The following is a 27,987-nucleotide window of genomic DNA, read 5'->3' as shown; positions in this document are numbered from 1 at the left end:
GCTTCTGCTGCAGGGCTGGTACCGCACGTGGCCTCCGTCTCCGCCACACGGCAGGGAGCAGCAAGCAGAGCGACAGACAGGGCGGGAACAGGGGATCGGTTAGGCCTGTGACTCGCCTGCCAAAAAGGTGCCCCCCTGTGCACTGGATGCAGGGGAGGCCAGGGGGTGCCTGCCCTGGGGTCTCCCGTAGGTCGTTGTGTCCTGCCGAGACACGGGGGCATCAGTGGAGCATAGGTCTTTACGAAGGGGGTAGGAGTTGGGCACCAATGGTTTCAGTGACCTGAGGAGGTCTGGAAAGTACTGGTAGGTGGCTGCGTGCTCACCAGCCTCAGTTTACATGCCTGGGAGACTTTGCTGGTGGAAACAGGCGCTTGTAGCACTTCTAGGGCATTAAGGTATCTAGTATTAGACGGGGCCTTTTGAGGATATTGTTCTGGACATGAGTGCATAAAGGGGGTGTTAAATACTGACATTCCCCTTGTGGACCTGGCCTGTAATTGACCAGAGGGCAGGGTGTGGAGCTAGTTCAGGGACAGGCAATTATTTTGGGTGGAGGGATGCTTACAGAGTTTTGGCAAACCATCAAGGGCCACATGACAGGCAGCCCAGGGCAAATAAATGTTGATTTTTCTAAATTTTTTAGGATCCCCATGGGCCAAATAGAATGGCCTGGCAGGCCGCATTTTGCCCACCCCCGAGTTAGTTGTACTCTATTGATGTCCCGGCTGAGTAATCCTGGTGGGATACGGAGTCGGGGAGAGAGAATCCAAAGTAGAAGAGGTGGGGTGTGAAGAAGCAGGGGAAAGAAAGCAATGATGCAAAACAAAAGATTTACAAGGGGAAAGGGGAACAAATCAGTTAATGGTAGCAGGATCAGGTCTTGTGTGTCTGTGATAAAACTAGAAACTGCCCTGCTCGCTTGAAAGAGTTTTGAGATCGAGGGCATTTCGCTGGGCAAAAATGCCAAAAGTGAGGCTGGTTTGTAATGATGCTGGTGTTTGTTTTTCAGTGTTCCTGCTTCAGATTTGCTTTGCAGGATCAGAAGCTCAAAGACTGAGTGATAGTGAGCTCAGGTGTGCTAATGCCTCTTCTGAGCACAGGTAGGTCTGCTGTTTCAAAAGCGTAACAACTTTTCCAGTAAACGTGTATACAAGTGAATAAATCCATGAAATCTTGAGGTTATAAAACAGTATGACCAACTATCAAGGTGAGGCTGAAATACAAAGTTCAGATTTAGTTGTTTTCATTTGCCTGGGATACAAGGGTCTAACAAATTTAGGGTCGGGAACTAAGGACACAAATCTAATCCTGTCTCAAGGACTGACTGGCTGTGTGGCCTAGACCAGGGGTGTCAAACATACAACCTGTGGACTGGATCCATCCTGCAGAGCTGGGTCATTCGGGCTGCAGATTTTGCCCCAACTCTGGTTGCAATAGGGGATCTTCTTGCAGTGGCAGCCAAGCACCTGGGCAAGAGTCACGGTGCTGGAGCTGCAGCAGCATTGTGGGAAGAAGCCCGATGCTGTGGTTTGTTCTGGCAACAGGTGCCAAGTAGCCAGCTCTTGCCTGTGTGCTTGGCTGCAGCTGCAGGAAGAAACCATAGTGCTGCTGGGGCTCCAGCACCATACACATTTCTTGCTTGCTTGGTTGCCAAGCACCCAGGTGAGAACAGCAGTGTTAGAGCTCTAATATCACCCTGGGAAGAAGCCTTATGCCAGTTTGTTTTCAGGGTGACAGCCAAACACCAGGGTGGTGGGCCTCTTTCTGCTGGGTCCAAGATAGGTGCCACAGGTGCTAGATCCAATGTGGGGTGATGGATCCTGATCTGGTCTATGGACCAGACCCATACCGTGCATCTTTCAGATGAGTTTGACACCCCTGGCCTAGACTAATCATTTTACACTCTTCATTTATTTGTGAAACATATTTATATACTTTCCAGTATTGGTGGGAGAATGCCTAATTATAATTTGGCGCATTGTTCTTGTAGGTAAGTTATTAGTGTTCTGTAAGCAGAATGTTATAGAATGATCTCAGGCTTCCTTTAGACTAAGCCCTTTCTGGTGCGCCCATAGTGGAACAAGCCTAACGGTTCCACAACTTGATTCTTCATGCAGCTGATGTGAAAACAAGTTCTCTTACTGATCTGGGAATGTAAGGGGATTGTAACGTTAAAAGGAATTTTATGGCAAAGCTGAGTGTTAATCTTGAATATGGCTACCGTTATTCATTAAGTGGAGTATATACTCACTATATGCAACAGATCAACCTTAGAAAAGCAGACTTGTTTATTGAAAATGAAAGCCCAAACCAAAAACCATTTTTATATTTACATATTTAATATAGTGCTATAGGTTAGTTTCTCACTGCCTGAGGACAGATGAAGAGAAAATGGGAAGAAAAACTGAAGAAGATTGAAGAACTAGAATCTCAATATAAAAGAAACCCACTTTGCTCAGCTTATAGGCCAAAGCTGTCCAAACCATGGCAACCATCCTCTGTTTGGAAAATATTTCCTCGTCAAGCTCAAGCTTTTGACTATGTAAAAACCTGCAAAGAGGTGAGGCATCAGATTGTTACAAGAATTACTTTACTATTGAGATACTTTGAAGGTTTAGTTGGCTTTTAAAGTTGTGATAATCTACAAAGTAAATTTCAAGCTACAGGATTCTTATTGTGCAATCCTGGTAGATCATGTTACTTGAATCCTCAAAAGACAGCATGGGACATCCAGGGATCGTAACTGTAATAAACATGATGTCTAACGTTAGACTTTAGAGCAGGGGCAGGCAATTATTTCGGGTGGAGGGCTGCTTAGAGAGCCTCTTGGGTTGCCCCACCCCCTGGTAGGTGCCCCACCATCTTGGGACTGGAAGTCCCACTCCATAACCCCGTACCTTTGCCACGGAGGTCCCTCTGCTTGTCCCCAGAAATACTCCTTTCAGCAAGGGGTTTTGCCACTTCAGAACCAGAAAAATACCCAATTATATTTTAAAAATCAAACATCTACAACATTCATTAATTTGCTTTAAAAGAATATTTTTGTCCTGATTTACATGTGTTTGTGTAGTGTACATAAAGGTGATTATACAATAGCTTAAAATGAAGTCTTACTATTGCATATTGTGGGGGGAGGTGGGGAGCATGGGGGGTGGGTATAGGTTGGAAGGCTGTTGGTATGTGGGGTGTGGGGAGGGTATGGATGTGTATGTGTAGTGGTTTTTTGGGGGGGGTGGATAGGTGTACAGAAAAGCAGTTCTAAACAGGGGGTATGTGTTGCTTCATTAGACAGTATATGAAATATCTCTCATGTATCCCCTAACATGGGTTGAAGGGCCTAAAAAAAATTATTTCCCATTGAAAGCGGGTATGTGAAGTCTCACTCTGAGACCAAGGGGTATGTTGACTGAAAAAGGTCCAGAACCACTGGTGTAGAGGCTGTGGGGTGTGGGAGCATGTGGGGGGCTTTGGAGGGGGGAGTGTGGGGGTGGGTTTCTGCATGTATGGCAATGCGAGAGGGTGTTGGGTACATGTGTGTTTGTGGGACTTGCCCTATGAGCACTCTCTCTCCCCCTCCCTCATTGCATGGACACTCCCCCCCCACCTGCTCCTGGCCCCCAGGTATTGGCACAGCCCCATGCTCCTATGGTTCAGCGATTCAGGCCAGGGCCACGTAGTGCTGGAGCAGGCACACAGGAAAGCAGTGAAAGCCAGGACAAGCAGAGGCTTCTGGTTGGGGGGAGGAAGGAGGAGGCTGGGAGGGAAGGAGGGGGCTTGGTGGGGGGGGCCGGGCCGGCCTTGTTCCTGACTCCTGCTGGCTTCCCCTGGGTCCTACTGCCCCTGTCTCCTGTCATCTTTGACAGGCAGCCAGGAGCAGATAAATATTAATTTTCTAAACGTTTTAGGTACCCTGTGAGCTGGGTTGAATGGCCTGGTGAGCCAAATGTGGCCTGCAGGCCATATTTTGCCTGCCCCTGCTTTAGAGGGCATTTACTTCTGATAGTGGAGGGGCTTGTTAGTGAAAAGACAGGACTGGCAAATGATGTTGATGAAGGAAAAAACAAGTGATAGCAGGAAAAAGGTCAAGAAAAATAATATAGAAGGAAGAAGAAAACAAGTCAGAAAACAAAAGACACAGAGACCAAAAAATTCCACAAAGGAGGGCACCTCATTACTGACAGACCAGAGACAGTACCTCTGGAAAAACAAGGTGGGACACAAGTTGAAATAAGAGCCAAATCACCTGAAATAAACCTCTTCCAAAGTTTTTAACTCCATTTATTTATAACCGTTTGTGTTTCAGATTTTGTGACAATTTTTTTTTTAAATGAAATGTTTATGAAAACAAAGTCAACCAAAAAATTAAAACAAAACACAAACAGCATTTCAGTGGACACTTCCATTTGATGATTTAAAATGACTTCTACAAAAAAATATTGTAGGCCTCTGCTAGATGTAAAGAAAACCTAGAATAATTGAAAACAAATGACTATCTTGATGTCTCCTAGTATAACAAGGACAGGATGAAGGAAAATAGGCTGTTGTTCATTCTGTGGTTAGTTGCTTGTTGTGGTTCTTTCCCCTGGCCTCTTCCCTTCAGGTTTCATATATTGTTGCAATGAAAATTATTCACTAGTCTTGAGTGCAGTGTTCTATTGTAATCTTTCTAAAAGCGTGGTTGCTATAACATAATTCTTCTGCCCTATAAAATATGCCATAAAGTTGTCCATCAGAGTTAGTGACTTAAGTTGTTTCCTAAGCGCTTCCTAAATATACTCATTTAATCATTCAGTTTTCCAGTGTTGAAGCAAATTACCATACCCATGCATTTATGACCATACCTATGCAAATTACCATACCTATATATTTATTATATAAATATAAACTTTAAAGTTGAATTGGTAAAGTTATCAAACACAGTCATTGGAGGAATAGCAACAATTATACATTTGCTTAATTGAAAAAGCTAGGAGTATTTTAGCACAATATATTATAACACATTCAGTTCATCTTGTTTGTATTAGAACTGTATTTTGATAAATCTCACAGAATAACAGGGAAAAATTACTAAAGAACCCATCCTGCATTTGCCTCCATCTTATGAGGAGGCATATTGACTCTGAGCTTTTGCACAGGGTAGGGAGGTCTGCCCTTGCAGGATCAGAGCCTAAATAACAATGCAGGGGAAAGGGTGCAAATGGTAATATGCGAAGTGAGCTACTGTACTTACTCACCAACCACATGCTCCTTTTTCACCCTCCAAAATGGGTGTGTGTATCTTAAACAAGGAAGCTGATTTTAATTTGTTAGAAACAGGGTGGAATAGAGCAAGCAGGCACTCTGACTTATTGTCACCAAGAGGGTTGTTACTTCTTGCATCTACAAACAGCAGGGTCAGAATGTAGTGTTAACCCTTTCAAAGCTGTTGGTGAGGCAGTAGCTTTTGGCTAAAGAGCTTTTAAGCTGGCTGAGGGTGGGTGAGCTGCTGCATGCAGTCTGTAGTATCTTGAGGCTTATGCAGAAGTAATACTTATTATTTACAGGAACTTATATAGAGAACTACCTACAGTAAAGAAGTAACAGTTTTGCTGTTGCCCTTGCAAGAGTCTAGGGCCCAGCTTTGTTGCTGTCCTGGCACATTAGGAAGTCCCTGTTACCTTACCCTGACTCTCTCCTGGGACGCTGCACTTCCTGTTCTCTGTTACTATGTCACAGTTGGGCATGACTCTGGAAAAATCTTTTTTACATTATGCCTTCCAAAAACAAGGTTTATATTGTATTTGAGGCTATGTAGCAAATGAGAAAATACAGTATTTAAACCAGAAGTGATGGTAACTAACACTTAAGTCATAGGTCTCACCAAAGAAGTCAACTATCAAGTTAAAAGAAATTGAAACTTGGGATACTTGGGTTCAGTTCCCTGTTTTAGCACAAGACTCCCAGCATGACTTTTGCATGAGTCATGTGGGCCTAAGTTCCTTTGTGACTCTTAGTTATCTTTATGCTTCAGTTTTCTGTAAAATAGAGAAACTGCACTTCCAACCTTAGGATTATTGTGATGGTAAATGCAGTAAAAGATAGTGGTATTGGGTTCTTATAAATACCTCATTATCCAAAATTATGGTCATGACAAAGCATGTGACCTAATCACTACCAGTATGTTAGCATTTCTTTCTCTTTGGGTTACCTGTAGTTTTATACATAGTATATAATAAAAAGATGGCTTGTACATTATTATACTTCGCTGAGAGTTTTATACTTCTATCTCTTAATGTACAGTGCTCTTTTCTATAGATGATTGCCTTCTAACTGGTGGTATTTGCTATAGATCAAAATTACTAAAGATATACAATACCACTTCAGCCTCATTTTTGATATGTTATCAAAGATTTGCACTGATGTTAACTTTACTGAGTGGGCTTCTCCAGACTTATACTGCTATAACTGAAGTCAGAACGCAGTTCTTGCATAGCAGCAAGTTCTACTGTTTTAATTTAAAACAATCATTTGGTAGGTTTTTAATAAATAGAAACTTAGTGTCTCAGATGAAGGGTTAGTAAATAATTTCAATGAGACCATATTGACAACAAAGTATTTTAAAAAAAAAGGAAAAAAGTAAACTGTCCTTTTGTTTCAATCTTGAAAAGGAAGTGCATGTATTTGCTTTGGAAAAGAACACTGAAGACGGACAAAGGTTTTACCTTGTGACAACATATATTGAGCTTTGGTTCTATTATAAGTAAGTATTTGATAAATACCTCTCAGCTGCTCTGTGCTTTGCTGGGGCTGGGGTAGGTGCAGTCTGGCCTTTAGAAGCATGATTTTGTCACTGAGGGAGATCATATCAGGTAGCTTCATGTGCCAAGCAGAACTTGACTACAAAAGAGAATTTGCTTTTGTGGAGGGGGTAAAAAAACATCATTTTAGAGTGTCAAGAGAGGACATAACTTATGCTTCCATAAATAAACAACTTAAATAGCACTTTTCATAGAAATGTATCACATAATTAATTTCTCGTTTTGTCTTTTGCTATAGAAATCTCAAAGTCAATTTAATTACATGTGGTAAATACAATTTGTTAAATATTATCAGTAATATCTGATTACTGAGAGAATTCTCAAAGTCCAATATTCCTTTTATTGAAGCTATTAACATCATTGTGTGTGGAAGGGGGGGTGTCCCCTCAGTTCAGACATCAACATTTAATTGCATCTACTTTTATGTGAAAGTCATTTATTTTGCTTTCAGGTTTCAGTGCTTTCTATTTGCATTGTAAATCATCTCAGGGGTGTGTTTCTAAAATTAGTTTCCATAAATCTTTTAATTCATTAGCACATGTATGTTCTCAGTACTATAGATTTTGTGTTTGTAACTTATAGGATGCTGCCAATAAGTATTTGTTAAGGTTTCTAGTCTCAAAATGCATATAGAAAGTTGTACAGGACATAATAGGACCATTCTTTCCAAAAGTATTTTCTAATTCTTTTTTTCTTACTTTGCTAAGGAGGAATATGTTAGATTTTTAATATGTTAGATCAGGGGTTTCAGATGTATGGCATGTGGGCCTGATTTGGCCCATGGAGCTGCTCTCTCCACCCCACTGTGCTAATAGCAGGAAGTTGGGGGCATGGCTGGATGGGAGTGGCCCGCCCCAGAATCTAGGGGCCTTGCACCCTGGTGGACATATCATTGGCTTTGCTTGTTGCCACCACTGCAGTCTTCCCTCCACAGCTGCTGATCTCTTTGCTGCCCTGTGCAGGAGCTGCTGTGGTGGCATGGAACACGTGGCCATGGCAACAGCTCTGGGTTCAGCAAGGGGCATATAGCAGGAGCTGTGCTGCATGTCGTGGGTTGGAGCCACAGCTCTGATTGCCACTGTCACTGCAAGGCCCAAGCTGGTACCTAGGGTTGTATTCAGCCCAGAAGGAGTCCTGTGGCCCAGATCTAACCTAGGGAACAAAGTGAGTTTAGCGCTGTTTTAGATGATTGTTTATTGTTCATGAACATGTATAATAAATCCTGAAACTTTTTCTCTGTCTTTTTTTTTTTTTTTTTTACTTGGCAGAGGTCAGAAATCAAGTCTGTTTCATTGTTATGAAGTAATTCGTGAGAAAGCTGTTTGCAAACTTTATTTTGATTTGGAGTTCTATAAACCAGGGAATCCAGGCACTGATGGCAAAATGATGGTTGCACAGTTAATTGAGGTAAAGATGAAACGGATATTACAACATAATATAGGTCTCTATATTAGTTACTGGCCATAAGATGGAAACTAAAAAAAAAAAAGTGAACTTTTTGTTTCAAGTATATCATGGCTGCAGTTATTTAAATAGAATAATACTTAAAAAAAAGATTTCACATTTAGTGGATATTGAGGATAGCACCTTAAGTTCTGAGGTAGTACTGGCTTATTAGGGATTTCAGTGGAGTTGTGAAATTCACTTTAGAAGCAATAGTATGAGACACTATCCTAGGCTTTTTAGGAGAAACTGGAAGTTTGTTGCCCAGTAGTATCCTAATATTACACCTGTTAGTTTATGAGGTGTGAAATGTGTTGTGTTTATTTCAGCTATCTGAGCTATGAAATCTGAGTCTGATCCAAAAGGAAGAAAATCTGTGCTCGCAACTGAAACTGATAAACTCTTAAATGAAGACAAAAACCTGTAGTTGGGCCAGGATTTATAGACACCTTTTTCTAGCATTTTACAGAAATAAAATCTAACTGTTTTATATTTTTTAGCTTTTTTGTAAAAATCTTGAAGAACGTTACGGAGTTAAATGTTCTGCTAATGATGTCTTGAACTTAGATTCCAGCACTGATGAAAAATTCAGCCATCATTTAATATTTTTACTCCATAAGACAGCATTTAAGGATAATATTCATGTTGGTATGTATGTTTCTTCCTTCTATGAGAAATAAAATGCATGTTTGTATATTTATTGTACAGACAGACACTTTAATGGTGGAAGGATCATAAAAGAAAACAAATGTTCATTTCCAGTTAGGATAACTAATTTTACTTATGTTTCGTTATGCTTTGACTCATCTTCTGCTTATGTTTTTTGTTAGTTTTCTGTGACTAGACCTCTAGTTTAATTTAGAATAGACGCATTCTAAATTCAAAAGTTTTATATACTATATGTACAGATTTCACTCGATTTATGCTGTATATGAATTCCTGGGGCATGGCGCAGGTCAGTGGCTGCAAGTAGACAGCGTCCGCCGCTCAGGGCTGCAGCAGGGGCAGGCAGTCACTTGCAGCCAAACAAGAGCAGGCTGGGACCAGCTCAAGTCTGCAGCAGCTGCCGGCCCTAGCCTGCTCTTGTTCTGCTTCAGCCCTGGGAGTGGTGGATGCCCCCTGCTGTGCCATGCCCTAAACAGCCTGGGGCACCGTGCCCTGCACCCCGGTGCGGTGGAGCCCAGCAGCTGCAAGCAGGTGCCTGCTCTCTCAGGGCTGTAGCAGGGGCAGGCAGCCACCTGCAGCCAGGTGAGAGCAGGTTGGGGCTGGTGGCTGCTGCAGGCTCAGGGGCTCCAGGTTCTTCCTTGTGCTTTGCCTGTCTCCACCCCAGCCCTGGCTGCAGCAGCCCTGGGAGCAGCTGGAGCCAGCTGCCTGCACCAGGGCACAGTGCAGCCCAGCAGCTACAGGGAGCTGGCATCAGCAGCTCCCAGGAAAGCTGCACAGGAGCTAGGGTGAGGTGGGGACAGGCAGAGCACTGGGGGGCTCGGGGCATGGCGCAGCCCAGTGGCTGATGGCAGCTGGTGCAGGCAGCTCTTAGGGCCACTGCAGCTGGGGCAAGTGCCACCTCCCCTCACCACTCAGTGCTCTGCTTGTCCGCACTCACCCCAGCTGGTCCCGGGAACAGCTGACAGGGGAACATATCCCAATTTTTTCCATTATAAAGTAGGTTCACTTTATGCGAACTAGATTTATGTGGCATTCTCCAGGCCTATGCTGATCACATATATGCAAATTTGCCTTACATATAATGAATTTCGGGTACAAAAGGGTCATCATATAAGAGCAAATTCAAATAATTTGAACCTGCATAAATTGAGGGAAACCTGTACTAAAACATCACTGAGGCTGGTTACAAGTTAGATAACTCATTTTGTAACGTGCTTTTGGGGGGGGGGGTTGTTTTTTTAATAGATTAAATTAAGCTTTATTGGTCAAAATCTTAAATCCCCATACACTATGCTCAGCAGAAGACTTGTGGGACAGAACACAGGTGCCTTAAAGCCTTTTTCTTAAATCTTTAGCATATAGGGAGTGGTGGGAAGCCATTTTGGGCCTTAATGTAAATTGGAAGGGCTGCTGGACTAGCATAAAGACTGTGCTTTTTGTAGTTCAAGTTTCCTAAGTGTAAGTAGGGCTTCATTTGTAATTTTAAAGCAGATTTCTGGGTGCATTATACTGTTGGAACAACAGATCGCCCAGCCCCGGGACCACTGATGTGGTCCCAAATGTCTTTATACAACTTCAGTGTGGTTAATTAAAATTATTTATCTCAGAATCATAAAAATTTACTCAGTGACTGAACATTTTGTATAGAAATAACTTTTAGAAACCGTTTACCTGGCATGCTGCTGTGGTATCTTCAGCTATTCTGCTTAACATATATATGGCAGCTTGGGTCCATGTACAGTGCTGGAATTATAATGTATTTACAGAACAATGAAATCAGAATAAATTGGAAATAAGAATGTCCTGAGTATAGTTGTAACTGAATGCAAGTGATTGTGTAATAGTATTTATTTACAGAGGTACTGTTCAACTATATAAAAGTTGTAAAAATGTATTGTAGATATAAGTAAATATATACATATTTTTACAACTTTTAAATGATTGAACACTGTAAACAAAGACTATTATATGTATACAGAAGGGACAGATTTGTAGATTGGATTTGTGCCCAGTTTTTGGCAGTTTTAAATCTTCATGTGTAACTGCACACAACTGTTGGAGAAAAAATCTGGTTACAAAGTGAAACTTTATTTGGAAAATACTAGGATTAAGGTTACACATGTATTATGTTATGACACTGTTTATTTACACATGTAACTGTTTGTTCCATGTGATCCCTTTGTTATACAGTGCACAGAAAGGTCCTCCTCTAGAGATTAATTAGAATTTTGTAGTGAAAGAGGTGACTGGCTATGGGATGGCACGTCCCCTCATTTGTAGAAATGGGAAAACATGCTCTGACACAGAGGAGATTGCAGGATGTGGAGGGAGTCATTGCAATTGAAAACTTAGCTGGAGAAACAACTGCCACAGTTTCTGTGTGGTGATAAGTCTAGTTTAAGTGACTTGCTTCTCAGAGATGTTGACTGCTCTTACTTATCTGGGTGCCTTGACATTTGGTCAGTAGACTCCCCTATGCCAGAAGGCATATCCACAGTACAAAGGCTACCCTAGGGCAAATTTTAAGTTTGTCCCCCAAAAGCATGGGTTCCCTGGAGTTCAGAAAAAGGGGACTTTCTTAACATAGTTCAGCTGTCCTGAAAACCTTCCAGCTCTCTGAGGTTTAAGTCAAAAGGCCGTCTCTACAGTGCCTCTCTGCCCTAACTGGTTCAGATGGCACAAGTTTTTGCAGACAATAGGCTACTTTGTCAGATGTTAGACTGACAACGCTTATGCCTCTCTGAACTCTAAGCATTTACAGTCTAAGGCTGTGTCCAGATGAGCATGGACATTTGTTTCCTTGGGGACAAGTTTACTTGTCCCCAGGGCACACCTATGCCATGTGTGCTCTGGCATGTGGTAGGTTACCCCAGGTGGGGTAGGGGAGTTCATAGATTCATGTATGCTAGGGTTGGAAGGAACCTCAAAAGATCATCAAGTCCAACCCCCTGCCTAGGCAGGAAGGAGTGCTGGGGTCAGATGACCCCAGCCAGATGCTTATCCAGCCTTCTTTTAAAGACCCCCAAGGTAGGGAAGAGTACCACCTCCCTTGGAAGCCCATTCCAAATTTTTGCCACCCTTAACGTGAAGAAGTTTTTCCTGATATCTAACTTAAATCTGTTCTCTGTCAGTTTGTGCCATTGTTCCTTGTTACCCCAAGAGGCGCCCTGGTGATCAGAGTATCTCTGATCCCTTAATGTGTTCCCCTACTGAAATTGTAGGTGGCCACAAGATCACCTCTCAGCCTTCTTTTGTGAAGGCTGAAGAGGTCCAGGTCCCTCAGTTTCTCCTCATAGGCCTTGTCCTGTAAGCCCCTAACCATATGAGTGGCCATCCTCTGGATCCTCTCAAGTCTATCAACATCCTTCTTGAAGTATGAGTGCCCAAAACTGGATGCAGTACTTCCAGCTGCAGTCTGACCAGTGCTGCATAGAAGTATCACCTTGGTTGTATTTGTCATGTATCTGCTGATGCATGATAAAGTGCGGTTAGCTTTGATGATGATTTCATCACACTGATGGGTCATGTTCATTTTGGAGTCCACTGTGACTCCGAGATCCCTTTCTGCTTCTGTGCTGCTGAGAGGGTCACATCTCAGCCAGTAGGTGTGCTAGATATTTTTGCACCCTTGGTGCAGCACTCTGCATTTGTCCTTGTTTTTGTACTGCATCCTATTGTGTACTGCCCACTTTTCCAACCTGTTCAGGTCTGCCTGCAGTTGTTCCCTACCCTCCGGAGTGTGCACTTCACCCCACAATTTAGTATCATCCACAAACTTGGACAGAGTACACCCACATCCAAGTCACTGATGAAGATATTGAAGAGTACAGGTCCAAGGACTGAACCCTGTGGGACCCCAGTACCCACATCCTTCCAGGCCGATACCGACCCTTCTACTACCACTCTCTGGGTGTGACCACTAAGTCAATTTGCCACCCACCAGACCATGTAGACACCTATGTCACAGCTTCTTAATTTATTTATGAGCAGGTTACCCCAGGTGGGGTAGGGGAGTTCATGTTAAAGGACTTCAAATTAAGCAATGTCCTGAAATGTGAAAAACAGAAGACCCCTTTTCTTAAACCTTATAAGGCTTATGAGGAAAGGAATCAAATTCACAGCCAGCCAAGCACATACAATCTCATTTATGTCAGGTAACTTAGTTTTATTCATGCCAATGATAAATATGGTTCAAAGAACACTGGAGAGTCAGTTGAGAAATATGGGGTGTGATTCTAACATGAAGTGATTAGAGAAACAGAAAGAAAGAGGGTGGAGATAGATATGAATAATACAGAAACTGAATCTAATTTTCTCTTCTAGTCTGCTAGGAAAGCACTTCTTGCTGCTGATCCTGTATATGCCACTGCTACTAACCAAAGGCAGGAAATGGGGAGGAGGAGGACTCTTCTGTATTTTAGCCTCAGTAGCTGAAACGTTCAGGCACTTGCCCAGAAAACAAGAGACCTAATTCAGGAGCAGCTTGAACTTGTCTCTCTCTGACTTCCTGGCACAGTGCTTTAACATTGCAGGTTAGACATTCTTCAGCTCTTCTTTTGAAGCTGACCACCTGGGGCCCTGGGCAACTGGAAGAGGGAGATGTATAGGACAAGGAGGAACAGATCTAGCTGGAGGGTCTGTGGCTCAATAGGATGGATCTACTGTGGAAAGAAGCCGGTCCTGGACCTTTGCTCTCAATGGGGTGGACACTTCCCCACTGCTCTCCATCCATTTTATCCAATATTATTAAATGCGTGATTTGGTGGCTCAGCTTCAAAAGGAATGTTGGAGAGGGAACTAGAAAATACCTGACCCGTGCTCTGGTGGCTTGAGTGCTATGAGGTTCAAATGTTCTGGATAAGAGAAAACCAGGCTCTCCCATTTCCTGGAGAAGTGCCTAACCACATGGTTATTGAGGTTAAAGTTTGGGAGGGTTGACCCCCACCTGATATCTTTTTTCCTTTGTGGTAGCCACGTACCTTCTTGACTAGTGTGTAGCCTACTGAGTATGTGCAGTAGCCATGTGAGCACCTCTGTTTTGCTGGAAATAAAATCACAAACTGTGCAATGATGCCAAAAAAGGCCACTTGTGCAGCTGGAAAACTGCCTTTTAGGTGGACAAAGTTTCTCCCCTAAGCATTTGATGCTGCATTGATGCATATGAACTATCCTAGCAACTTTACTAGTTGCTTACATTCACAAGTGTTAACAGAATCAGACTTTCAGTTGACTAAGAATGTAGAATGCTGCTTGTGCTTATTGGGGATCCCTAATGGAGTATGCCCCCAGGGGCAGCTGTGATGCCCCTGGAGGTCACACAGCACCCATCCTCCTACTCCAGTTCCCCTTTACTCTCCCTTGGCCTCACGTCACCTGTCACACTCTGATGTTTAAGTTAATGAATAAAGATATATATTAGGTGGTGTCATGTTCCATCCACCCTGCTCATCATCAGATTGCCAGTCTACAATCCTTATACCCTAGATTGGGCTTCTGGCTCTGTGTCTCTGTCATCTGGGCCCCTTGGCTCTGTCTCACTTGAACAGCGGGGGTGGGTATAGGCTTGTGGGCGGCTGTTGGTGTGTGGGTATGTGGGGTGAGGGAGCATGTGGGTGTGTGGATATGTGGAGTGTAGGTGGGTATGGGGTTTGTGGGGAGATGTGTGGGGGGGGAAGGTGGCTTGTGTATGAGGGGTTGTGGGTCTGGGGGCCTGCATATATGGCAGTGCAAGGGGTTTGGGTGGGTGCACAGTCTCTCCCTCCCTTATTGCTCTTTCTCTGTGTCTGTCTTTCTCTGTTTCTCTCCCCCCTTCCCCCCATTGCAGGGGTGCATACATATACATATCCTCCTGTTCCTGGCTCTGTGGTACCAGCGTGGGTCCCATGCTTTGGTGATGCAGCGGGGGGCCACATGGGGCTGGAATGGCCAGCAAGCATGCGAGGAAGCAGTGAAAGCTGTGGCAGGCATTGGCTTCTGGTTGGGGAGGGGGCTGGAGGTGGGGCTGTATTGGCCTGGTTCCTGATTCCTGTCAGCTTCCCCTGGGTCCTACTGCCCCTGGCTCCTGTCATCTTTGACAGGTAGCCAGGAGCAGATAAATATGGTTATGGTTAGATGAAGCTACAATGATAGCACTATAGTCTTCCTCCTTGAAATATGTTGATCATTTGACTACTGCCTCAGAAGAAATAGACTCCAGTAGGCCAGCATGTGCTTGCACTTGTTTTCCAAATATAGTACTACTTAGTTTACTGTTTTAAAATACTATAACCAAAATGTGTGCAATCCTTTTAAATATTGTTCTTGTGGTTTTTACAAACAAACTTCAGTCTCTGTTAAAGTTAATGCCAAAACTTGGATTTTCAGTGCTTTTGGATTTCAGGTGTGGTTGGGCATTGACATAGTCTATGAAGAGCAGAAAGACACTATGCTGCACCTTCCACTTAAAATTCTTTGCACAAAAGATGAAATGTATTTTTGTTGAACAAATAAGACTCTGATATATATCTTTTCTTATTTAAGGTAATTTTGTGAGAACAGTTTTGCAGCCTGCTCTTCGTTTAACTAAGACTAAAGCTGCTGCTCCAATTCCAGAAGAGGAGATAGGCCATGTTTTCCAGTCTTCCAAAGCTACAGCTGAATTAAATGGTTCTCCTGTTAATACTGTAGCAGTAATGGATGCTTTTGGAAGTTGGCAGTCTTGCATGTGCAAAACGCTGGACACTGAGACTTCACAACAGAAGGAAAAATCAGAATTTTCCTTTCTGGTAGTAAATGATAAAGATGGAGGCAACCAACTTTTTGTGGATATGGGTAAATATAAACCTGAGTTGTCACCATAATGATGAGCCAAATTCTGCTCTCATCTGTTGTGTAGGAAATATAATAATCAACAGCTGTCTGGAGCAGGGGTTGGAAGCCTTTAGCCTGTAGGTAGGATTTGAATTGTTTCTGACTCGCAGAGCCAGGACAGCAGCAACATCTGGCAGTGGAGGAATTTATGGTGCAGGGTACTATGCAGTGGAATGTGGTCATGGGGGGACATTAGTAGCAACCAAATTGTAAGCACTGGCCTGTCTTAGACTGAAGATTATTAATTTAACCCACTGCTGCTCAAAGGTTGCTGATCCCTGGTTTAGTGCAAAAGCAGAATGCTCCTTTCTGGAGTATATACAAGTCTCAAGAGAAATCCTTCTAATGAATGATTTGGTGTACCTTTAGGGGAGAATTTTGAAGTAAGATCTACTCGACAAGTATTTCAATTGCTAGTCAGTTTCAGGTAATCTGGATCAGTTTACTACCATGTTAAAAAGCAAATAAGTTGCTGAATTTTGAACATAAAACTTGTAGTTATTAAAGCAATAATAGTTCATAGGAAATACTTTAAAAAAAAAAAAAATAGTCAACGGCAGACAGCAGGGCTATAGGTATATGACCATGACACACAACTACAGAGCTGCACAAGCCAGTTTGAAAACCAGACATAATGGAGCTGTGGCAGCACAGCACTTATCTGAGCTAACGTACTTATTCTTCCTCAGGTGTAGTTAGCCTGATTTATCTGCTGTGCTACTGGGACTACACTGCCTTTAGAACTTGAGCTGGCCTGCCACTTGGCCCAAGGGTCTCTGTAGAACATTACATTGTCATAAATTTCATATACATTAGGGCTGGAAGAGACCTCAGGAGATCATCGAGTCCAGCCCCCCACCCCAAGGGCAGGAAGTCAGCTAGGGTCAAAGGATCCCAGCAAGATAGGCATCCAGCTCTTTCTTAAAAGAGTCTAGAGTAGATGCTTGCACCGCCTCCGGAGCGAGTCTATTCCAGGCTTTGGGGGCTCAGACAGTAAAGAAGTTCATGCAGATGTACTCCAAGTGCCTGTGTATCAGAAAAATCGCTGCCTTTATCAAAATACAAATTCATATTGTTAGGAAGTAACAACTAATCTGCCATAGCTGCTTATAGTATAGATTTTTCTCCGATTTTTTTTTTTTTTTTTTTTAACCTTGTGTTATAAAGTGTTGGAAGATTGGCTTGTGGGTAAGAGCCTTACAGGCTAGTTCCTGGCTCACACAAGTATGTTTCTGCAGTAATGTAACATTATGGACACTAATCTTTTTATCAGCCAGTGGCATTTTTTTACCTTACTATTGTGCTGTTATTCTGTGACAAACAAGTGCAATCAAGTGCCCTAGAATGGGACTGTTACCTCATCCATGTTAACAGTAACTGCTACAGCAAACCTAGCGTATAAAAATTAAGGAAGGAGAATACAGTTATGTAACACAACAAGTGTTTAACTTCAGATATTAGCTTTAGCCAAATGTGAGAGAGAACATAGTGGTTGTTTTTACCACCATAGCTTACAAAGTCAATGGTCTAACATCTCTCCCACTATGCACTTGGTCCAGTAAGTGATAATCACCAAAAACCAGGATCACCTTACCTCTGTAAAGTGTCAGAGAGGGAACAAGACTGAACAGGAAGATATTGAAAGATGAGATGAAATGCAGTGACAGAACTGAGGGGGGAAGGGAGGGATATGCTTTTAACTCCACTGCCTGTCAGCACTCTGCCCTTTTACTTTTGCACAAAACTGAATTCAGCCACAAATTAAACCTTCCATTTCCCCAGCAGTTTCAGAGCAGAACTTGTCAAATTATCTCTCAAGATGTTTGATATGAAAATTGCATTTTTCTGTCTATGGTATTTATGTTGTTTATAGTGTAGATATGATATGATCAGTGATGCACAAGGGACAGGAAACAAAGAGCTAAACTGTGTTCCTGATGCAAAATACTTGTGTTTAAGGGGCAGGGTACTTAATGGTAAACTAGCTTTTATAAAATAACTATTTAAAACAGAGACTGGGAAACAATTTTTAGAGCTGACTGAACTAGTTAGCTGTTTTGGTACTAATCTGTTGTTTGGTTTAATAAAATGCCTGGGCAGCAATTTGAGCAACTGGCCTAATAAATTGATAATGTGAAAGTATGTATTGCAGCAGAGAAGTAAAGCTTACACCATGGGTGTTGAAATAGAATCAGCAACATTTTGCTCTGCTCAATTAGACATTCATGTATAGTGTGCAAATGCTAAATGTTATATAGAACCTGGCCAACTCCAAATGTGTTAAGAAACATGTATCTTTTTGTAGGAGTTTATACAAAGAATAGAAACTTTCGGCTGTATAAATCATCAAAATCAGGAAGACACGTGACTTTGGAAATAGCAGAGGATAACAAATTTGTGCCTAAACTCAAAGAGAATATTTCTATTGAAGAGCAGTATTTCCTTTCCTCTTTGGTCTGCAACATTAGGTAACCTTTTTGTTGCGCTAGAATTTAGCAAACATCTAAAATGTAAACTTTAATAACATTCAGAGTTGCTGGTGGGCTGATATTCTAAAGACATTAGTACACAATATTCAAAGAAAGCTTAGTTACTATTTTTAACAGATTAAGTTCTCTGGTTATTTGGATTTCTGACGCAACTTTTTTTGGACTTACCTTCTAATCTGCAGTGAGTTTAGAGAAACCATTTGATAGTTACTGAAGTGTCCCCTGATTTAAAAAAAAACAAGATAAAAGGTATTGACTTGTCAGGTGAAGACCAGTGCCAAATAAGTGCTATATTTCTACTACTGTACTCCTAAATTTAGACGAGATTCCTAAATGGTTCTGTATGTGCAGTTAAAGACACTTGGTCTGGCATCCTGAATATGTAAAGTAAAAGGAATTGTTCTGTACACAAGCTTGAGGATCAGCAATTTTTTCCTCAGTGTCTTTCAGCTAGATATACAAATTGCAATTTATGATCAAAGGAGATCAGGGGGATAAAGTCCTTAGACCAGAAGTTCCCAACCACCGGATTGTGGCACGAGCCCCCCCATTTGGACACCTGTTTGTCTGCCTGGGGGAGCAGCTTCTGGGGTCACAGATGAGCTTCCGGGGTTAAAGCCAGGTGGCAGGGGAGCCCGGGGAGGAAGGAAGCTGGCTCCATGTGCCCTGTCCCATTCCCGCCAGGCCACAGTAAAAAAAAAAAAAGTTGGGAACAGCTGCCTTAGACTATAACTTACCGAGCATCTTCTATGATGGGTGGGCAAAATATAGTTGGAAGGCTGGATCCGACCCACCAAGCGCTTTCGTCTGGCCCACCGCACCCACCAACAAACTGCTTTGCCTAGCCCTTTTGCCCATGAGGGTGGGAGTGAGGTGCCCTACGTATACATCCCCCCCCCCCAACACATCCAATTGTGCCTTGATCCCACCTTCGTGGGTGGAAGGGTCCAGCCAGGCCAGCGTGCAGCTTTCACACGGTTGCAGCCCCTGGGGACCTGCTCCACTTCCCAGTCTTCTGCTGGCTCTGGGCAGCAGGTAGAGAAGCAGTGGGGGCAGAGCTGCAGCTGGGCAGGAGCACTGAGTGTGGGGCTGGGGCGGGCAGAGCTTGCCTGGGCAGTGTGTGGGAGGTGTGGGGACCATCCCCCTACACTGCCCCCATGGCACACAGCCCTGACAGGCAGTGGTGGCAGCAGCAGCAGGTGGGGTGCTCAGGGTGCAGGTGCCTGGTGGAGCACAGCTCCAGCCAGCACTGCACAACACAGTGAGGGGTGCAGCCTCCCCTGGGCCATCTGTATCACTGGCATTCCCCACCATTTGCACTCAGCCCCCATGCTTGTTGGGCATAGGAAGGAAGCCCCATGCACTGCAACTAGCTGCCTTCCCTGCCCCTCCAGGGGAAGGTGCCTGGGGCTTGCTTCTTCTACTTGCAGTTCTGGCAGGGAAGGCAGTTGGCTCCAGCGCATGGGGCTTCCCTCCCGGGCCCATGGACCGCAGGGACCATGTGTGAGTGGTGGGGAGCACTGGTGATACAGACAGCCCAAGGGAGGACGTGCCCCTCACTGCATTGTGCAGTGCTGGCTGGAGCCATGCCCTGCTAGGCATCAGCACCCTGAACACCCCTGGCTGCTGCTGTGCCATGGCAGGAGTTTGGGGGGGTGGTCCCCACTCTCTCTACCCTGCCTCACACCCTACAGTCCCCCTCCATCCCCTATGTCCCCCTTGCACACACATCTAGCATACATACTACACAGCAACCCACCCCATCACACACACCCACACCCCACCATACACAAGTCCCCCCAAAATGTACAAAACTAAGAATGTATTTTTGAGTTATTATGCAATCACCTCTGTGTACACTACACAAACACAAATCATGACAAAAATATTTTTCATAATAAAATTAAAGTAAGTTATAGTGGGTGTGTGACTTTTAGTCTATGATTTGGTTTGTTTCTGTTTGACAACCCCTCCTTCCAAAAGGAGCATTTCCAGGGGGCGAGGAGAGGGACTTCCAGTGGCAAACATTAGGGGTGGGACTTTGGTCCCAAGGTGGTGACAGTGGGGCGGGGCAACTGTCAAGGGGCAGGACTACCCATGTGACACTCAACAGCTCACTAGAACTCATTAAGCAACCCTCAACCCACAATAATTGCCTGCCCCATATCTATGAGAAGCCAGGTTGTTGCAACTTACAATTACTGCAATGGAATCTTATTCTGTCCTCTCTCTTGCTAGGTCTTCAGACATTGAAAAAATTCTAACCTGTGACAACCCAAATGAGAAGAGAGGCACATCTATGCACTTAAATAGTAATATTTCTAGGAGCCCTTCAGGTAGTTTAAAAACTTGTTAAATGCATGTTTTTACTGTAGAGAAACAGTTTTTCTGAACTATAAATGCCTGAATCATTTTTCATACATAGTACAATGCACCTAATTTCTCTCAACATCTGACTGTTCAAGTGATGATCTACATTTTGGCTGGCTTATTACATGTAGCAGAGAGAAGTAGTTAGCCATGTTAATCTTAAATCAGGCAGAAGGCAAGGTAGATTTGCACCTTATAGACTAACTAAATCAGAGATGTAAAAACTTTCATAAGCTTGCTTCATCAGATGCCAAGAAGGGACTGCAGGAAACTGAGTTCCTAAATAGAAAATAGTGGTTAGACTATAAAGGGTAGGGAAGGGGAAGAAAAAAAGGGGACAGTGATGGGAGAGGCAGGGTGGGTAGAATAGAGTGAAACTCATGAGGGACAAGAGTTATAAAAGTGAATCCAGAAAATAGGATAACCTGTAGTTTTGGCTTAGCATGGTTGTAGCCTGTACATGTTTTCTTTTTCCACAATTTCCCATTTAAATTGTTTTTTAAAGTTTCATCATCTCAGAACAGCTACTATTATGCTGCCCATTCCAGACCCAGGTCAGTGATCTGAGATGTGAGTAAGGCTAGTAACTTAAAGGGTCAGATTTGGTCATCCTTGCTCATCCTGAATTACTCCTTTTTCCAGCAACAGTCCAACTTGAAATTGGTGGAACTGCTTGCTGTATAAGGTAGTACTCAAACTATGTTGCATAATCTAGCTCATGGTGAGAATTTTGCTATTCATTTGAACATTAAGCAGTTACCAACTTCTAAACTGCAGGACCATCTTCTATGGTGATTACAATATGCCATTACCAGAGTGTCCTCAGAGGTCAAGCAAGAACAACTTGTACAAGAGTGGCTTTCTAAGAGATAATACCAACCATCATTAAGCTCAATTCTGCTTTTATTTTATAGTAATGAGTAGACCCATAGTGATTAATAAGAATAAAGTACACTTCTGTTCTTGAGCCTGTCTAATCTGTAACAGTAATTCCATGTATTTTAATTTTAACAGATCCCATAGAAGGATATCAGTATTCTCCCTATCCTGAAGTTGACCGCTTTGTCCTTTCTTTAGTTAATAAAGATGGTGTTCAAGGAGGTGAGATGCACCCTTTTCTTTTTTTGAGAGAGAGATACTCTACAAACGTCACTGATTCAAATACATTATTATTTATTTTCCAGGGATACGACACTGGAATTATTTTTCCCTGGAAGAACTACTTGTTTATGACATTTGCAGATATCGCTGGTGTGAAAACATTGGAAGAGCTCACAAAAGCAACAACATAATGTATGTTGTTTATTATTCTCCCTGAAGGAGCTATACTTAACACACACATTTTTATAAAAGAACATCTCGATAAGGAATGCAACTTATTTATGCTTTTGCCCTATTGAATGAAAACTCAGGGTAGGGGTTGTCTTATGTCCTTTATAGCACTTAGTAAAACAGGGTTCTGACCCTGATGGATTCTCTGTGCCACTCACTAGAAGCAATAAAAGGGAAGATTTTCAGTATAGTAGCTAAGATTGCCTTAAGAGTTGTTCTAAGTTGAATTTTGCTTTGTTAGTTTCTCAGAGCAGTAAGACAAGAAGGCATGCTAATGTCCAGTGACCACATTTGTGTGGTTCTTCTGTTCATGAAGCTTAACAACATGACTGCTGTGGTGTGACTATTAAAGTGTAATTTTGGGATGTATGACATTCTAGAATGAAGAGCAGGCCATGTTAATATTGCTGGAGTTACAAAGAGAATTAACTTCAGTTTTGGTAAAATGGCAAAGATGATTCCTGACCCTGCTGCGGTAAAAGTTTGCTATTGACTGCAGTAAGGTATCACTCCAAATTTTTGGTTAACGCTGTTGAGAAACTAACAGCTTTAAGAATGTTAAGTCAGTTTTACTTGGAATAGAAATAGTTATACCCTGGACAAGTAAATGGTGCTGGTGAGTGACTAGATGTGAAGTTGACTGTGACTGCAAATGACTAGACGTATGACTTTGCAAAGGCAACATGTCTGATTGGATCCAAATTTAAGTCCACTCCATTTCTGAGGGCATTTATCAGTATTTAAAATACTGAATGCATGATGTTTATTTAAGAATATCTAAAAAGTTCTGAAGTTCTATTGTGTGGTTTTCTTCCATTTCCTAGGGAATTCATCAAATGCACAAATATAAAAGGGGAATAATTTGCTAGGCAACAATACTAAAGAAAAGCATGTGGGGTGATAGTGAACTGTAAACTGACTGACTCAATGACGTGACACTTGCAAAAATGTTACATTTCCTTCTGAGATGTGTTAGCATATATACCAAGTAAGATTTGGAAGAAAAATTGCTCCAGTCTATCCTTGATAGTAATTTAGTCTCATCTGGAGTACAGGGTCTAGCCATGGGCCCTACACTTCAAGAAAAATGTAAACAAACAAAAATCCAGAGGAAAACGACAAGCACATGTAGAGACCTACTTAATTCACAGCAGCTGCCCACCGATTTCACAGGCAGAATGCAGGGTCTAGCAGCCATTTTGGGTGGAGTAGTGCCCCTCCACCTCCAGTTGGCTGAGGGGACGCAGTGGCCCCCACCCTGCACTGCTGATTGGCTGTAAGGCTTATCTGTCATGCAGCCCCACCCCTTGCTGCTGATTGGTAAAGGGCAGGGCCACATGACAGGCAGCTCTTACAGCCAGTCAGCAGCGAGGGGCAGCAGCCATCTTGCTGGCAGCACTTTGAGCGGGTAGCCGTCCCTGCAGGCTGCCACTATACCCTAAGGACTGCTTTTTTATTTTCTGTAAGCCTCCCCCCCAGATCTAGTGGGCATTGCCCACTTTTGTGGGCAATGCCAGATTTTACAAAATCTGCAAAATCACAATTTTGGTAGGTCCCTAAGCATAAATTGCTTAGAAAACATGGCCTGTGAAGAAACATTGAAGGAACTGAGCTTTAGTCTCAAAGAGAGGGACAAGGAAGGTGCAGATGTTCAGATTATTTTCCATGCCCACAGGGGAGAGGACAAAAAGTGGTTTGCTTCATTTTGCAGCAAGGGACATCTAGATTAGATATTAAGAAATATATGAATTGTCAAATTCTGCAGCAGCTTAGCCAAACAAATCACAGAATTTCCTATATTGGAAGCTGGTCAGGCTGACTTGGGTCGGGTCTGAGGTCAGAGCTAAGATGCAGCTCCCACCGCCGCTTCTCCCTGCTGCCTTGCAGCAGCATAGGCAAAGACTTCCCCCCCATCTCTGCTGGCTGGATCCAGTGACTCCATGGGCCATCTTACATAGCTTGCCAACCACTGTATTAGAGTATATCTTGGCATAACTCAGGGGCAGGCAATTATTTTGGGTGGAGGGCCGCTTACTGTGTTTTGGCAAGCCATCAAGGGCCACATGACAGGCAGCCCAGGGCAGATGAATATTAATTTTCTAAATTTTTTAGGGGCCCCGCAGGCTGGATAGAATGGCTTGGTGGGCTGCATCCAGCCCATCCCTGGCATAACTGATCCTGCCTCAATGGAAGGGGAGGGCTAATAATCTCTTGAGGTCCCTTCCAGCCATGCACTTCCAGAAAACTGCAGAAACATACAGACAGAATGAACGTAAGTTCAAACAGAGGCTTAGCTGGATTCATTCCAAGAGGAAGGGATTTAACTTATGCTTTGTAACCTGTCTTATTTAACTTACGCTTTGTAACCTGTCTTAGTCCCATGTCCTATTTTAATGTACATTTGAGATTAATTGTTTCTCTGTCAAAACCTCGGCTTTAATCCCTCCTCTCCCCCCAATTCCTTTATATTCAATATATGCAACATGATCTCGTTAGTTGTATGCTGTTACTGTAAAATTACATTAATATAAAGGTTGTATTCTAATTACAAACAGGACAGATTCTATTTACTGTTATAGATAATGGGTGAAATCCTTTAAGCCTTTGACATAGTCTCACTTCAGCAAGGCCGGGATTTTTCCCTCAAAATGTGTGTTGTGTTTATGCTGTTAAACTTTAGCCAACATACGCATTTGTATTTCAAGGATCCTGATAGATCTGAAAAAGGAAGTTTGGTATCAAAAATGTCATGACCCTGTTTGTAGAGCAGAAAACTTCAAGTCAAAATGTGAGTATTTTTTCAATACATTTTAACATTTAAAGTTGTATTTAATAATTTCTGAATTTAAAAAAAATACTATATTTGATTTAGGGTCTCCATTACCACCTGAGATATGCCTCCCATTTCTCTTCAGAGAGGTACGTGTGTTTTTATTTCTAACTACTGAATAAAGTAGTTACAAATACAGGCTGGGGGCTGATTGGCCAGGCAGCAGCTCTGCAGAAAAGGACTTGGGGGTTACAGTGGACAATAAGCTGAAAATGAGCCAGCAGTGTTCCCTAGTTGCCAAGAAGGCTAATGGCATACTGGGCTGCATTGGTAGGTGTGTTACCAGCAGATCAAGGGAAGTAATTATTCCTCTCTATTCAGCACTGGTGAGGCCACTTCTGAAGTACTGTGGTCAGTTCTGGGTCCCGCTGTAGAAAGGATGTGGACAAATTGGAGAGAGTCCAGCAGAGGGCTATCCCCTGGCACACTGACACTGGGGAGTGAAAGCTCTGGCACACAGGGCATGGCGGGAGGGGCAGTGGTCGGAACTTACAGCCTGAACAGGCAAAGAGCAAAATGCAGCACTTGTGTACCCCCTGCCTGTGTCTTATGTACCCACCCCCAGGGGTACATGTACCATGGGTTGAGAAGCACTGGTCTATGGCACTAATTGTAATGGGGTCAGCAAGGGTGCTGACAGACTTAACTTAGCTGTGTTCTAATCCATTGAGGGGGAAAGGAGTAGCATGAGCTGTCAGCTTGCCCAACCTCAGCTGGGGGGTTGGGGAATGAGACGGAGCCCCCTTGCCTCTTAGGTCCCCTCAATACCCCAGCTGGGGTAGCTGTGGGAGAAGGACCATGAGGCCAGAGGCTCTATTCCATCCCTTCCCCTCCAGCTCCAACTAGGCAGCAAAGCCCAGCCAGCAACTTGGTGCTGTTTCCCCCTCTCCCACCCCGGCACTGATAGCCCAGCCCACAAAGCGCAAAAAATTAACCGCAGGCAACACAAGTTGCCTAAGACACACTGAAGCAGAGCGCCATCATCTAATGCCTCATTTGAGAGGCTTTTTTGCGTGCTCAACCATTTAAAGGCACTCTGCAGCTGTGTATGTGTCTGTCAGCACAGCTATAGAGCACTTTTAGGGGCCTGAATTCATGAAAAATATAACTTGTGTAACCACCCCAAGTGTTTGGGGGTTTTTTTAAATATGATAATAGTATAGCAACTAAAGAAGTGGTAGCGTACACTGGACATCATTTTATCTGTATCTATACAAGTCTTGTTTATAATAGTACAAGAGTTCAGTCTCTGGCTATTTCTTCACTATCTAACTCAGTAGTTCTCAACCTATTTTAGACTCAAGGCACACCTTGGAAAATACCAGCCCTTAGTACAAAAAATAACAATTCTGCTGTTTCAAAGGACTCAGACCACAAGACATCAGGATGTTTTTAAAAGTCTGAATTCCTATTTAAAATCTCTTTGTTTATCTTGTGAATCATGTTTGCACACCTAAAAATCCTAACGTTGTGTGACACACCACAGCTTCCTTGAAAGGATCTTAAGGCACTCCAGGGCTATGGCACTCAAGTTGGTTAGACCTGTGATTCTCAACCAAAGTAGTTACATACTCCTTGCAGAGGCTTTTTTTTTTTAGGTTAGGGATATGCTGGAGCAAATAAGTCAACTATCCACTGCAACACAAAACACCATGGAAATACAGCTGGTATCTGTGTAGAACTTAAATATTTTTGCCTTAAGATACTGACAATGATTCAGCCTTAAAATGGTACAATATTAAACTAGTCAGTGACTCTTAAATATAAAATTGTATCATCATTTTTTAATCTCTCTCTAATAAAGCATTTTGAAGAATATACTTAATGCAAGACTTCTACATTTTTAGAGTATCTTGCAATTAATATCCTGAATTTTGAAGATAACAGTTTTTCATTAACGCTTAGTAAAAATTTGGTCAAAGTAATTCCAACTGTTAATCTGTTTTACATGCAGATATGCAGTTAAAAGTCCCGTTTAAGGTATCAGAGGTTGGTAACTATATATAGTAAATAATCTCTTTAAAGACAACGTCAAGATTTGTATGTATATCTTTATTATATTAAGATTAGTTTTACAATACTACTTAAGTTAACTGTAGGTTTTTTGCTAGATACCTTAAGATTGGTAGAGCACTTTGAAAACAACAAACTTGCTGCTGCAGGGAAAAACATCAGTATGCATGAAACATTTGCTCTAGCTGCTTCTATACAGACTAGCCAATTGCCTGTCAGGAATGATTGGGGGGGGCAGAGCAGGGAGGGAACTGAGTGCCACCACCCTGTGCTGCCACAGTCTCCCAGGGTGGGGAGGGGGAAGCTTGCCCCACTGTCGCCCTCAGCCAGCACCCCGTGCTGTTGCCTGTAGGTAGCGGGGGCGGGGGGGGAGGACATGAGGCCAATGGCGCTGGTCTCAGCCCCCTCTGCAGTGCCACCTCCTGTCCGGAACACTCTTGGAGCACTGTGATTGGTTGTTTCAGACAACCAATCAGAGTGCAAATAAAGCGCTATGGACAAACTACAGCTTTTATAACATTAGAATAATAAAGTTAGGTTGCTAGTAAGAATGTTCTTGAGTATGAGTTTTCAAAGTTTCTTGGTTAATCCAGAGTATTGTAAGAGCAAAATTCTACTTCCAGTGAAACAAGAGCTGACTTCTGTAGGATTAGTGCTTAACTGTATTGTAAACGACACATAGACCAAATCACAAAGAGAGCATGTCTTGCACTGACCTACATCATGCCTATTAGATTTGGCCTTTTTTGAAAGATCCAATATTAGCCTAACTTTGCTGCCATCTAAAACCAACAGTGAGTTTTTAAAAACCATTCATGTGAAATTCAGACGATGACGTTTTCTTTTTAAGGAAGAAGAATATGTATTTATGGATGAAAGTGGTAACACAAAAGAAAAAGTGGAGCTATCTTCAAACCCTCCAGACTTCTCAGAGAGCACACCACTAAGAATATTTCAAGACAACAGGACGTCTTTTGGCAAACTCTGCTCAAATACAGAATGGGACAATGCAAGTGATGATGCCTGTTTTCTGGAAGCTACTGAAAACATTGAACTAGCTGAAGCTGCAGATAATGGTTTGACCACATGCAGCTATAACCTGGAAGAAATACCTGATGAACTCCTACTGGAGGCTGAGAAAACTGGAAATGTGCTAACCAGTAGCAACAAGCTTGGCATATCTACTTAATGAATCCAA

The 27,987-nt window shown here is 42.8% G+C and overlaps 1 protein-coding gene across 2 annotated transcripts; it reads left to right on the top strand.

Moving 5' to 3' along the window:
- Positions 1-81: 81 nt before the first annotated feature.
- On the top strand, positions 82-27,987 carry PRIMPOL (primase and DNA directed polymerase). 2 transcript variants are annotated; one of them, XM_090036105.1, is made up of 14 exons: positions 82-127; positions 1,010-1,100; positions 2,347-2,560; positions 6,648-6,739; positions 8,066-8,204; positions 8,741-8,888; positions 15,426-15,716; positions 18,061-18,223; positions 20,483-20,580; positions 21,629-21,715; positions 21,799-21,907; positions 24,652-24,734; positions 24,819-24,865; positions 27,640-27,987. In XM_090036105.1, the coding sequence occupies exons 3-14, from the start codon at positions 2,381-2,383 to the stop codon at positions 27,976-27,978; spliced, it is 1,776 nt and encodes a 591-aa protein (XP_089892231.1). In that variant the 5' UTR covers positions 82-127; positions 1,010-1,100; positions 2,347-2,380; the 3' UTR covers positions 27,979-27,987. The 2 variants fall into 2 exon arrangements, with proteins under 2 accessions (XP_089892231.1, XP_089892232.1); XM_090036106.1 differs by lacking the exons at positions 82-127; positions 1,010-1,100; positions 6,648-6,739 and having other exon boundaries at positions 2,439-2,560.

This window comes from Crocodylus siamensis, chromosome 2 (assembly GCF_052110815.1).
Source record: "Crocodylus siamensis isolate JL-2025a chromosome 2, ASM5211081v1, whole genome shotgun sequence".
NCBI lineage: Eukaryota > Metazoa > Chordata > Crocodylia > Crocodylidae > Crocodylus > Crocodylus siamensis.
This window is presented reverse-complemented; position numbering and strand designations above follow the sequence as displayed.

Bases quoted from the DNA above. Each gene is read 5' to 3' on its own strand.
- PRIMPOL (XM_090036105.1), top strand. From the start codon at position 2,381: ATGAAGAGAAAATGGGAAGAAAAACTGAAGAAGATTGAAGAACTAGAA. The intron at 2,561-6,647 runs GTGAGGCATCAG...AATCTTGAAAAG, and splicing joins ATGTAAAAACCTGCAAAGAG to GAAGTGCATGTATTTGCTTT. The intron at 15,717-18,060 runs GTAAATATAAAC...ATCTTTTTGTAG, and splicing joins CCAACTTTTTGTGGATATGG to GAGTTTATACAAAGAATAGA.